Here is a 12508-nt window from a genome sequence, read left to right on the forward strand (position 1 = left end):
ATGCCATCCACTCACCTCAGCCTTCTAGGCTAGGTTTACAGGGGGGAGCCACAGTGCCCAGCCACATACTTTAATTTTTTAAATCCCTGGAGAAATATTCTTCTTCACTCATGGTTCATTTCTTCCATCCTAATGCTTAGTTTTGTCCCTCTATGGGAGGGAATAGGAAGAGTTTGGAAGAATTGGCTTGGGAAGCTCCCCTTCTTAACCTGCAAAGCACGGGAAGCACCTCCTGCCTCCCCCACCCCCATCTGTTTCCCACTCCCATCCCCAACTGTCCCTCTGTCCCTTCAGGTCTGTTGATCACTGATGGCCTCACCTTCAGGTTTAACCTTCAAAGCCCTGCTCACCTACTTTTGCTTCCGCCACCCTCCTGGTGGCCAGCTGGAAAGACGTCCCCCAGCAGGATGGCACTTACGTTCATTCATCAACAAATCCTTATTGCACGGGATGCTGAGGAGTCAGCCCAGTTCCTCATGGACCCCCAGACTGGTCTCCTTGCTCTTATTATTTTTTTTTTTTGTAGAGACAGAGTCTCACTGTACCGCCCTCGGTAGAGCGCCGTGGCGTCACACAGCTCATAGCAACCTCTAACTCTTGGGCTTACGCGATTCTCTTGCCTCAGCCTCCAGAGCAGCTGGGACTACAGGCGCCAGCCACAACGCCCGGCTATTTTTTTTGGTTGTTGCAGTTCGGCCGGGGCTGGGTTTGAACCCGCCACCCTCGGCATATGGGGCCGGCGCCCTACTCACTGAGCCACAGGCGCCGCCCTGGTCTCCTTGCTCTTAGTTTCTTGTTTTTCAACTTTTCTTCTACAGTACACGTGATCAGTGGTTTCCATGAGTGCATTCCCAGAGTTTGACAAAAATCTCAAAATATTTTGCAAGGAAATACAGCATATAGTGCAGCACAGAATTCACAAACTCTGTAGTGATTTGTAGTTGCCATGACTATTTGGTGGGACATTGATAGCAGTGGCTTGCTCTGGGTAAGGCATACCTGAGACCCCTGTGGATTATTAGGCATGTCCCTGGAAGTCAAGCTGTTAACACCCCACCACTCAGAGAAAAACATCAGCAAGCAAGGAATCCAGAGTGAGTGACTGTACAGTTGACTTCACTTTGTCCTAACACATACATGAAATCTATTACTTCACACCGTGTTTCTTTTTTCTTTGTGGAGACACTCTCACTCTGTCTCCCTCAGTAGTGTGCTGTAGCATCGTAGCTCACAGCAACCTCAAACTCCTGGGATCAAGTGATCCTCTTGCATCAGCCTTCCAAGAAGCTGGAACTACAGGCACCCGCCACAATGCCCAGCTAGCTTTTCTATTTTTACTAGAGATGGGGTCTCGCTCTTGTCAAGCAGATCTCGAACTCCTGAGCTCAGGTGATTCACCCACCTTGGCCTCCCAGAGTGCCAAGATTACAGGTGTGAACTGCCATGCCTGGCCCACACTTTGATTTTTTTTTTTTTTTTATTGTTGGGGATTCATTGAGGGTACAATAAGCCAGTTACACTGATTGCAATTGTTAGGTAAAGTCCCTCTTGCAATCATGTCTTGCCTCACACTTTGATTTTTTATCATTAATAAAACATTCCTTGCCACAGACGTCACTTCTAATTATGACACCACAATTGGAAACCACTGGCTTGGATAGCTTTTTAAGGTTTTATTTCCAGCCTCAAGTATCAAGAATCTTCTAATTCTTCACGTTTGGACTTCCTGTTCTTGACTGAATGGTGAGAAATAATTCACTGGCCAGTTCCAAAGTTAAACCAGGGCCGGGAGCCGTGGCTCATGCCTGTAATCCTAGCACTTGGCAGGTGGATTGCCTGAACCTTGTCACAGGTTCAAGACCAGCCATAGCCAGAGCAAGACCCCCATCTCTAAAAAATAGCTAGGCATTGTGGAGGGCACCTGTAGTCCCAGCTGCTCTGGAGGCTGAGGCAAGAGGATCACTTGAACCCAAGAGTTTGAAGCTGCTGTGAGCTGTGACACCACGGTACTTTACCAAGGGTAACCAAGGGAGGCTCTATCTTAAAATAAATTAATAAATTAAATTAAATTAAAATTAAAATTTAAAAAATCCTGGTTAGAACCAGGATTATCACAGAAATTTAAATCTCATTTGATTTCAGATGTGCACACAATTTGTATGAACCTTTAAATATGCATCTGATCATTTCTTTATCCCCAAATGATAGCCCCAAACAGATGGACTGTTCTAAGTATAATAATATCAAAGCCAATTGTCTTCCCCCCCTATATTTTGAAGTCTGCATTCCAACTATAAAGTATCTTTCCACAATTTAAATTGATTGAACACAAAACATAAAATATGGTCATGCTAAAGAGAGAAAGCACAACATTCTTGGAGTCATTCTCCTTGCTGAAATTACGGTCTTCTAACCCAGATGTTTATCTCCCAAAGAGAAGCCTTTTATACAAATTCATACAATGGTGCATAAATTTCCCAAAATTTATATTGGCCTTCACCTGAGTCAATTCATACAGAGGAACATTACTGCTCTTGCTTTGCCCAGATTGAACAAGAACAAGCCAGCTTGAATTTTATGTCCAAAGAAGCAATTTAGAATTAGTAAATTTGAGGAGAATATCAATGCTAAATTCTCATCCTTTTCTTATTTAGCAGCATTCCATTTTTTAAAGTAGGTCTTAGGTCATTACTGTCAACATAACTACATCCCCTTAAGCAATTGTCAAAAGCCTTAAATAGGCTTCATAACCAATTTAATTCCTGTATCCCAGCATGCCATTCCAAAAAAAGTAAATCTAATTTAAAAATTACCTTTTCATCCACCAATGAAAACAGCCATCCATTTTCATAATGTAACAGGATTTGCAAACACAAGAAAAATTATCTTAAGCTTATACTATAAACTTCACCTTTCAAAATAAAATGATACTTATTTGCTTAAAGGAGAATGCTAAGTCACTCAGGATACTGACTCCAGTCAAATGAGCCAGTTTTCTTTAAATCCAACTTGATGGCTCAGGATTGAACATTAGTGTCCTTGCATCAGATCTTTTTTTTTGTGGTTACATCTTCTTTTCTAACCCTCTAAGATGAAAATGTTTTTCATATAATTCTTTCTCATTTAATCCTCATAAAAACCTTATGAAGAAAGAAACTAAGATTCGGAGAAGTTAAGGGGAGCTAGAATGGCTGAGTGGTGAAGTGCTCTGGCTTTGGAGTCAACCAAAGTCACCATCCCTGGATGTGAATCTTGGCTCTTCTGCTTCTTCCTGCGTGACCGGGAGCAAGTAACTTCCCATCTCTCTGCTTCGTTTTTCTCATCTATAAAATGGGGATAATGAGAGTACCTGCCTCCAAATAGGATGGTTAAGGAGATGATTTGATGAGATGTGCATATGAAACTTATAGTCAGTGGCTAACACATGTTAAGGTGTTGGTAAATGTTGGCTACTGTCATTATTTTTCTTTTTATCATCGTCATCATCATCTTGTTAAATAGTACAAGTAAGGGAAAAAGCTGAGATCCACATCCAGATCTCCTGTCTCTGCCTATCTTACTAGTCCATAAAGTTGGTGAGTTCTGTTTGCTCTACCAGGGGCTTCTCTATGTTTGGAGGTCCTCCTGGGAAACTGTATACAGTGTCCTCCTTTTTTTCGATTCAATAATGTCAGACAGCCAATCACCCCATACTTCCTCTGTGTCCTTCATAATATTCCTACTGTGTATAACAAAGTGCTCAATGGGACTTTGGAATTAGTGAATAAGATTAACTTTGGAACTTGTAGAACTTGAGGCCTTTTGGACATTTATTCTCATCCTGGTTCATGGCGGCTGACATGCCACATTTAGTCCTGATATTACTGAACTGACTTCTAATAATAACTGTATGTCATCATCTTCTTCACTAGCCTGTTTCCCCGAAAATAAGACAGTGTCTTATTTTAAGGTGTGCTCCCAAAGATGCGCTAGGTCTTATCTTTCCTGTAAGTAGGTCTTATTTTCGGAGCATGTCTTATTTTCAGGGAAACAGGGTAGTATTTATTGGACACCTACTGTGTTCCAGGCACCATACTAGCCTTGGGATATACAGTAACCACACTAGGCATGGTTAACAATAAGACCTTATCTCACAAAATGTGGGACAATTTCAGGTTATTCAAATGGATGAGTACTTTTCGTTTTAATAGGTATATAAATAGCTTCATGTGTATTGTGTATAATAGTCACAAAGCCTGTGATTTAAAAGGTATTATTGCTTTGGACACAGTTCAAATAGATAGTCTCAGATAATCCATCTTAGCTGGATCACCTGAATTAGAGGTACATGTTCAGTGAATACATGGAATGTGGCAAAAATAGTGAAAGTGCTGCCAGTTTATAGGAGCCCCAGACACTCTACAGTAAGGTAACATATTAACAGATACAAATTCCTTGCTGAAAGTCATGATTTACCAATGAATATTATGCTGCTTTCCCTTGGCCCAACATGTTATAGAATTGAATCTTTCGATGTAAGAGAACAGTTGGGGAAACAGCACTGACCCGGGTTGTAGCAAACAAAACTCTCTGCCACTGGCTCTGGCTGTGTGATTCTCCAACACAGGCAAGTCTCCGAGTTACAAACAGCTGACCTACATGTAACTTGCACTTACAAACGAGGGCTATTATAGTAAGTCCCCAAGTTACAAACATCTGACTGATATACAACTCACACTTATGAAACCGAGGCTATCATAGGTGATAGGTAAATGTACCCGTTCCAACTTACCTACAAATTCAACTTAAGAGCAAACCTACAGAACCTATCTCATTCATAACCCAGGAACTGCCTGTAGCCTCTTTTTCTCTTTGAACCTTAACCCTGACTTCTGATAGGTCCTCTCCCGATTTCATGAGAGAACCAGATGATGTGCTTGTGAATCCTGTGCAAACTGTAAAGTGCTGGTAAAAATACAGGGAGTTGGTGGACACACTTATCCTGGTATAAGGTCTGTGTGTTACAAGGTCACGACTGTTGGGAAGAGTCAATGTGCATGTTCTTTTCTCTTCATTTACAATCAGTTTCCTATTCTGGTTTGTCTCAGGCTGAAGAAAAGAAAGTCTCTGAGAAAACTCTTCAGACGCCACTTCTGCCTTCCCCTGTCGCAGATCATGTGAAGTGTAACATTTTGAAAGCCCAGCTGGAGAATGCTTCCCGCGTGAACGTCCAGGTATGTGGAGCACACGCCTGCCTTTGATTTCGCCTTGCAGGGTTTCTCTAACCCTGTCAGGTAGAAAGAGGCACTGTGAGGACTAAGGGAGTGCGTCAGTTAGGGTCCCAGCAGGAGACGGGTCGGTGAATTTTAATATAAAGAATTATTAACTGGTGGACACTTATTACTTAGGTATGTGGAAGGGCAAACAGAAAATGTGAAGGCGGTGATTCTCAAATGTGTGCGAGTCATGGGACTGCGGCACTCTTTCCCCGGAGAGTCAGTAAACTGAGTGGGGGCTCCTGAATTTGTGTTAACGAGCCCTCAGGACCGCACTTTGAGTGACACTGCTCTAAGATACTAGAGGTAGCAACTGTGGCAGCACCTTCCATCCCGACCGCCGAGGGAACGATCGATGGCTATAAGTATGAAAATTTAGTCTGAGCAGAGGTTGCTGTACCCAGTGCTGGTGTCCGTGAGCCCTGAGGACCCAGACTGTGAGGAGGGCACCTCAGCCGGGGGCTGAGACGTGGGAGGTGGATACCATGAAGCTGGATCTGCCAGTATTGGAAACTGCAAGTTGCATTCAGGAGGCAGTGCCATTGCCAGGTGAAGAAGCAAGGCTGGGGTGACTCCCAGGAGCAGAGAGAGCAGACAGGGAAGGAGCAGATCCCTCCCTAAGAGCACCGCCTATTGTCAGAGAGCCAGCTAGCTCTGCCGGCTCCAGGGCCAGCTCCACAAAGTAGAAGTTCTAAGGGTAAACTTGGAGATGAGGGATGATAGTTTAATAGCTGCCATTAATCCTCCCTCTTGTACTCATAATAGATACCCCTGGTTGACCATTTACTTGCTCTTTTGCTCTGACCCTAAGTAGCCTCAGAATCATGTTCCATGTGGTGGGTGTTCCAAGGAGATAGCACCGGCTGATCAGTGTTGGCACTCAAGTAGAAATCCATTGGCCACCCCTGCCCTGGAAACATTCTGTAAAGAGCTGCCGTGGTCCACGATTCCATTTGAAAGATACATAACTCTCTTTTTCATTCCTTATGAGCCTAATGTCTATGCTTATGTTACCAAGAGCAAAGGAAATATTCAGTAATCTGTTTTATTGTTATTTCCATTTAAGTACAAGGCCATCTTAATAATTGAGGCCCTTCCAGAATGTGCCATGAAAGACAAGAGAAAGCTTAGAGAATTTCTTCCACTTTGGAGTTGTGATGTAAACAGGAGGCAGGAAGGTACAGAACACGGAGGTCAAAGTCAGCCTGGGTTTGAATCTTGATCTACCATTGATTGGCAATGTCACCTTGAACTTGTTGGTTAACCTCTCTGAGCCTCTGTTTTCTCAGGTTTTAAGTGGCAGTAATAGGATCGACCACTTTAGGTTACTGGGACGATTAAATGAAGTGATACATGTAAAGTACCTAGCACAAGGCCTTGCTCTACCATGTGGAGATATTGACAGCAACGGTCACAGTTGTGGGATGAAATTCTCAGGGACACTGACTACTTACAGGTCACAGTGGTAGCATTTTTTACGGGATCACAAACTTAGTTATATCAAAGTCATGGTCGCAAACTCTCTTTGTCTTTTTTTTTTTTTTTTTTTGAGCCAGAGTCTCACTCTGTCACTGTGGGTAGAGTGTGTGGCATCATAGCTCATAGCAACCTCAAACTCTTGGGGCTCAAGTGATCCTCTTGCCTCAGCCTCCTGAGTAGCTGGGACTACAGGCGCCCATCACAATGCCTGGCTCATTTTTTCTATTTGTAGTAGAGACAGGGTCTTGCTCTTGCTCAGGCTAGTATCAAACTCCTGAGCTCAAGCAATCCACCTGTTTCAGCCTCCCAGAGTGCTAGGATTACAGGCGTGAGCCACCATGCCTGGCTCTCTTTTTATGTCTTTTTATACTATCCCAGAACAGATAAAACTGAGATATATTTTGCAATTTACAAAGCTGATATTATCTGCATTAGAAAGCTCTAGCCTGTTTCCAGTAGCCACACATTGTAGGTGTTATCTGTAGAGAACCCGTGTTTCCACTCTGGTGAAGAACTGCGGCGTATTGGAAATATTTCATTTTGTAACGTGTAGGGAACAGATGAGAAATAGGTGAGAAGGAAAGAAAATGTGGCCAAGCAAACATAACGTAAGCACATGAAAGCAGGAAAGAAGTAGGGGAGGTGTGAAATCGGTCATTTTAGGGCAGTGTTTTCCAAGATGGTATGAGGAGCATAAGCCCCACAGGATGCTCCCTGGTAATTCCAGAAGTGCTCCACACTGAATCCCATGGGACTGTGCACGTGCCCCTTAGCCTCTTAGAGGCTCCGAGAAATCCCACAGGGAAGAACCTGTTTTACTTTCTTTCACAATTAATTGGCCACGGAACAGTTTGTGAGCGCTCCATGGTCATCTGTGGAACTGGTGTTCACGAGAACTCAGAAATGTGCTTTGGGAATTCCTGGTTTGAGGGGTTATGATAGAGCAGTGGTTCTCAACCTTCCTAATGCGACCCATAGGTTGAGAACCTCTGTGACAGAGGGAGGGGTTGTGGTGCATGGCCAAGTATACTGCTAGGGGTTTAAGCGTTAATTCCCTGAGGGCAAGGGAAAAAAACAGAAGTCAAACAGGCCCATGGACCTATGTGCTGGCTCTAAAAACATCCTTGAGCAGGAATCAGATCTGGATCCATAGGTGGGCACCTGTGGCAGGCTAAGGATGCAGAGCCCTCTGAGCCAGTATCCTTGAAATCTCTGCTCAACATGTATTTAGAACAGAGGCCAAGCTCTGTATGTTGTGGTAGTGTAAGGGCCTCAGGCTCCTGCATCTCCCGTTGACCTCCTATGTGCAGCCAGCTGGTCTGGCTGGCTGAAGGGAGTGTCCTTCCTCCCCAGCCCATTCTTTAGGAGACTCCCCAGAGGGAAGAGGACAAGGCTTCTCTCAAACTAATATGACATAATTCCTGCCAGGCTGTTACGGTTGTTACGCTGATGTGAAAAGACAGATTCCAGCATAGAGCTAATTATTCTTCCTGATCTGAACTCCGAGGTGAGGGATTAAACTGTGGGTTTGGTTTTTCCTGCAGCATTCAAGCATCAGCTGGCCCCTAGCAGGTGCTCAGTAAAAGTCTGAATGCAAGAATCAATTGCATTTGAATGATTGTCTTAATCCCATCATTCAAGAAAACATCTTTTTGTTAACTTAGAGAAACACCAGAACAAAATTCACTATTGATTGAATACTCGAGGAACTGCTTCTTTGGTTCACCTGCACATTTCTATTTTGTAAGAGACTTGAAAACATTTTTGTATGCCAACATATTCAGTTTTGCTAACCTGACTGTTTTCTTTAACAGGTTGGAAAAGAGGAATCAACGTTTGTAAATATCAATAAGAAATCCAGTCTTCAGGATGCTAATGTAAGGTCTGTTGCTTCTTGTTTGAATGGGGAAATGATGCTCTCTGTATCATCAACGTTATCCTCAAAACATTGCTCATGAGAGTATTTGCAGATAAAATAGAAGGGGAAAAATAAAACTAAGAAAATGTGAGCCCCAAAAGATGGGGAAAGACTGGAATAAACAACAACTTCCTTTAGGCCTCAAAAATGCTGCGTCTTCCGTTTTAACACCCCCGCCTCCTGTACTAACAAAGAAATCAATTACCTTGAACTTTCTCCCAAGTGCCTAGACCTGACCTTCCTGTCGTTCCCAGGCTTCCAGTCCTTGAAACTCTCTGTGTGCTCTCAGAATGGCACCACAGAGTGCTGGAGGCCCTTCCCCACCTGGCTTCTGCTCACCTTGTCTGGAGTTCTTCACTCTACCCTTGGCCCATGGACATGACTCTTGTGCTGAGCTCCTTGCCAGTGCTGGAGCCACACAGGTTCTTTTTTTTTTTTTTTGTAGTGACAGAGTCTCACTGTACCGCCCTCGGGTAGAGTGCCATGACGTCACACAGCTCACAGCAACCTCTAACTCTTGGGCTTACGTCGCGATTCTCTTGCCTCAGCCTCCCGAGCAGCTGGGACTACAGGCGCCTGCCACAACACCTGGCTGGCTATTTTTTGGTTGCAGTTTGGCTGGGGCTGGGTTTGAACCCACCACCCTCAGCATATGGGGCTGGCGCCCTACTCACTGAGCCACAGGCGCCGCCCGCCACACAGGTTCTTTAAGCTTCACCACCACCCCAAACTCTTATTTCCTCTCTTGATTGCACAGAGAACAGAAACTCTTCCCCCCTCAGCTCAAAGAGTAGCAACCTAAAGATCATGGTGGCCCCAATGCCACCTGCTGGTTTCCTAACTCTGGCAGCTTCTCTCTAGGGGAGAGTTTCCCCAAAGTGGGTCCAAAGACTATTGCTTCAGAGTCTCTTGTTAAAAACACAGACTCTTTTTTTTTTTTTTTTTGAGACAGAGCCTCAAGCTGTCACCCTGGGTAGTGCCGTGGCATCACAGCTCACAGCAACCTCCAACTTCCTGGGCTCAAGCAATTCTCCTGCCTCCGCCTCCCAAGTAGCTGGGAACACAGGTGCCTGCCACAACGCCTGGCTATTTTTTTGGTTACAGCCATCATTGTTGTTTGGCGGGCCAGGGCTGGATTCAAACCCGCCAGCTCAGGTGTATGTGGCAGGCGCCTTAGCCACTTAAGCCACAGGCACCGAGCCGAAAACACAGACTCTTGGGTCCTACTCCAGCCTCTGTAGATCCTTCTTGTATAAGTATGTGGTGGAGGTTTGGTGGGGGGAGGTGCTAGTAGAGACAGGAATCAGCCTTTCAACAAGCACCACATATGATCTAGATAGAACCACCGTCCTGGTCTCATACTTGATGCCAAAAATAAAAGCTAACATTTCTCTGTATCACCTTATGATTCCCAGTCTCTGTTCTTGGTATAAATTTTTGTCTTATTCCAGAGATGCATACCCAACTGACTCTAGGACTTTACAAAAACTTTCTTCTCTTCCCACCCCATTCTATTATCCTTCACCTGTTTCCCAATCTTGCCTAATCATCATTACTGACCCCTGACCCAGGCCTGAAACCTGGGAATGCTTGATTTTCTCTTTCCTCTTTCCCTCATCTAACTGGTCACCAAGTCCTGCCGATTTGACTTTCGTTTTATCTTCCATGTCTATCCTCTTCTCTTCATGACCATAATCCCTGCCTACTTTGCACCCTCACCTTCTCTCTTCCAGAATTACTGGCACAACAGTCTTCTAAGAGGCTCCTGGCCTTCTTTCCCCAGGGTCCTCTTCATCACTCTAAGGACTTTCTAAATGCAAGTCTGCCCGGAAACTTTTGGAGACTGCCATCGCCTTCAGTGTAGGCTCCTCAGCCTGGGGCCCCTCACTAGCCTAGTTCCCTTTGGTGCAAATCCTCTGCTCTTCTGCTGGGAGCCCACACATCAGCAGTTCAGGTGCCCTTCATTCAGCCAGGTCTTTACCCTGTCTCTCACCTTAATGGTCTTCCCACCATATGGTTAAGAGAACACTCCTCCATGAAACTTTCCCGGACACCAACCATTCCCCCCAAGCAAAGTCATGTGCTCCCCTTCTAGGCTAGGAGTTCTTCCAGGGACCATGCTCCCTTTACTCTCAGGATCCCCACTTGAGGAATTCATGAACCTAGAATACAGTAGTCTCTCACTCCTTATTTGCTCATCCATGTGTTTATCCAACAAACACTTAGTGGGCACTGGCCACAAACTTGCCACCATATAGGGCATGAAATAGAAGAGAAAATGAAGGCCCAGAAGTGTTAACTGACTTGTCAGGGGTTCTTTATTGAGGTCCTCAACTTATTTTGATGCCTTTTTGGTCAAAGAAGGTAATTGCTGATTAAAAAAAAAATGAAATTAGTCATGTCCACTACAAAAATGTGTTAAAAATGTTTCCTTAAAAAAGTCACTGTTTTCAGTAGGACCCATTGGTTATCTGGCATAAATTCTTCAGGAAAGAGAAAAGTGAAATGTAATTTTGAACATCTTCACATGTACATAGAATTAAAATGTTTTAGAGCAAGTCCTAAAGGTCTTCTGATTGTGTATTTTTCACATAAAATACACTGTGATTCTTTATCTTTTCTTTAAAAAATACATAGTCTGTGTTATGTTTAAAATAGAAAACCTACCAGATTACTTGAAAGTCAAAACAAGTTATCTATAGGTTTCTCTCCATTTTATTGGCAAAAAGTTATGAACCAAACCCTCATATTGTTGTGGGTGGCTGCCACAGGGAAATTTTATTTGGCACCCCAATTATATTTAGGGTGCTATCTTTTCTTCCCTATGATTTGCTTTTTTGAAGCAAATCAAAAAATCACCTTTACTTTGAAGGGTGAACTGGGCAATAGTGTCAGTGCAAAGCTTCCCAACCAGAGTACTTTTAAGGTGACCATAGTGATAATCAGCAATAAAGTACGCAGCACTTATTGTAGGGGTATTTCTCAAACTTTATTGTCAGATTCCGTATACTAGATAAGCCCCTTTTTGTTGTTCTAAGATAAATAGTAATTCGTTTAAACACACATCAAGAACGCACAAAATAAATAGCCAGCCAATCATACCTCAATAAGTGCCTCTTGCCACTGAGAAGAAGCAAAATTGTTCATTCATATGAGAACCAGGACATTCATAAATCAATGCTGACTTGCTTTCTTTTCTTCCCTATGATTTTTTTTTTTTTGGCCTTCCTACAGTTTTTAAAAACAATTGTAGTTACTAAAAGTAGAGTAAAAAGGCAAAACAAGTGGATTTCTTGACTATCGATGTTATTAAGGTATAAATGAACTGAGAAAGCAGTATCTATGGCCCAAACAAGACAATATAACTCTTTTCTCTTTTTTGTTATGTCTCTAGAAGTCCTATTCCTATACGTGTGGAAACTACACAACCAGCTGTGGAAAAACTGGAAATCAAGCCTCCCCGAGTGAGGAAGTTGACAAGACAGTATAGCTTGTGAGTTCTGTACCGCAGTTCTTCAATTATAATAACTATGGTGATGCTAAATGTCTGGGAATAAATGCTTCTTGGCCCATCAGGCCATTCCCAAAGAAAGCTTTCCTCCAAATACCGTTTTTTTCCAATTTAGGTCATAACAGTTTTAGCCCTTCCTCCCTGAAAACTTTACATCGTTGGCGTATATATTCGTTATCAATTATTGGGTAACAAAATGGACGTTCAAGTAAGTGTCATAAAACAATCCACATTTGTCAGCTTGTAGTGTCTGTGGTTTGGGAGTCCAGGCATGGCTCAGCAGGATCCTTTGTGTCTCATGGAAGGCTCATTCACTTCCTTGAGGGCTGCTGGGCTGAGATTATC

At 43.5% G+C, this 12508-nt stretch overlaps 1 protein-coding gene across 7 annotated transcripts in view; it reads left to right on the top strand.

Moving 5' to 3' along the window:
• The window catches only part of EPB41L4B (erythrocyte membrane protein band 4.1 like 4B), a 146343-nt gene that overhangs the window by 105583 nt on the left and 28252 nt on the right, over nt 1-12508 (top strand). For all 7 annotated transcript variants that reach the window (XM_053566270.1, XM_053566250.1, XM_053566241.1 and 4 more), the window contains exons 18-20: nt 5088-5213; nt 8549-8616; nt 12047-12145. In XM_053566270.1, the coding sequence (XP_053422245.1) occupies nt 5088-5213; nt 8549-8616; nt 12047-12145 (293 nt within the window). The remainder of the gene's footprint in view (nt 1-5087; nt 5214-8548; nt 8617-12046; nt 12146-12508) is intronic.

Source organism: Nycticebus coucang, chromosome 2 (genome assembly GCF_027406575.1).
Source record: "Nycticebus coucang isolate mNycCou1 chromosome 2, mNycCou1.pri, whole genome shotgun sequence".
NCBI classification, from domain to species: Eukaryota; Metazoa; Chordata; class Mammalia; order Primates; family Lorisidae; genus Nycticebus; species Nycticebus coucang.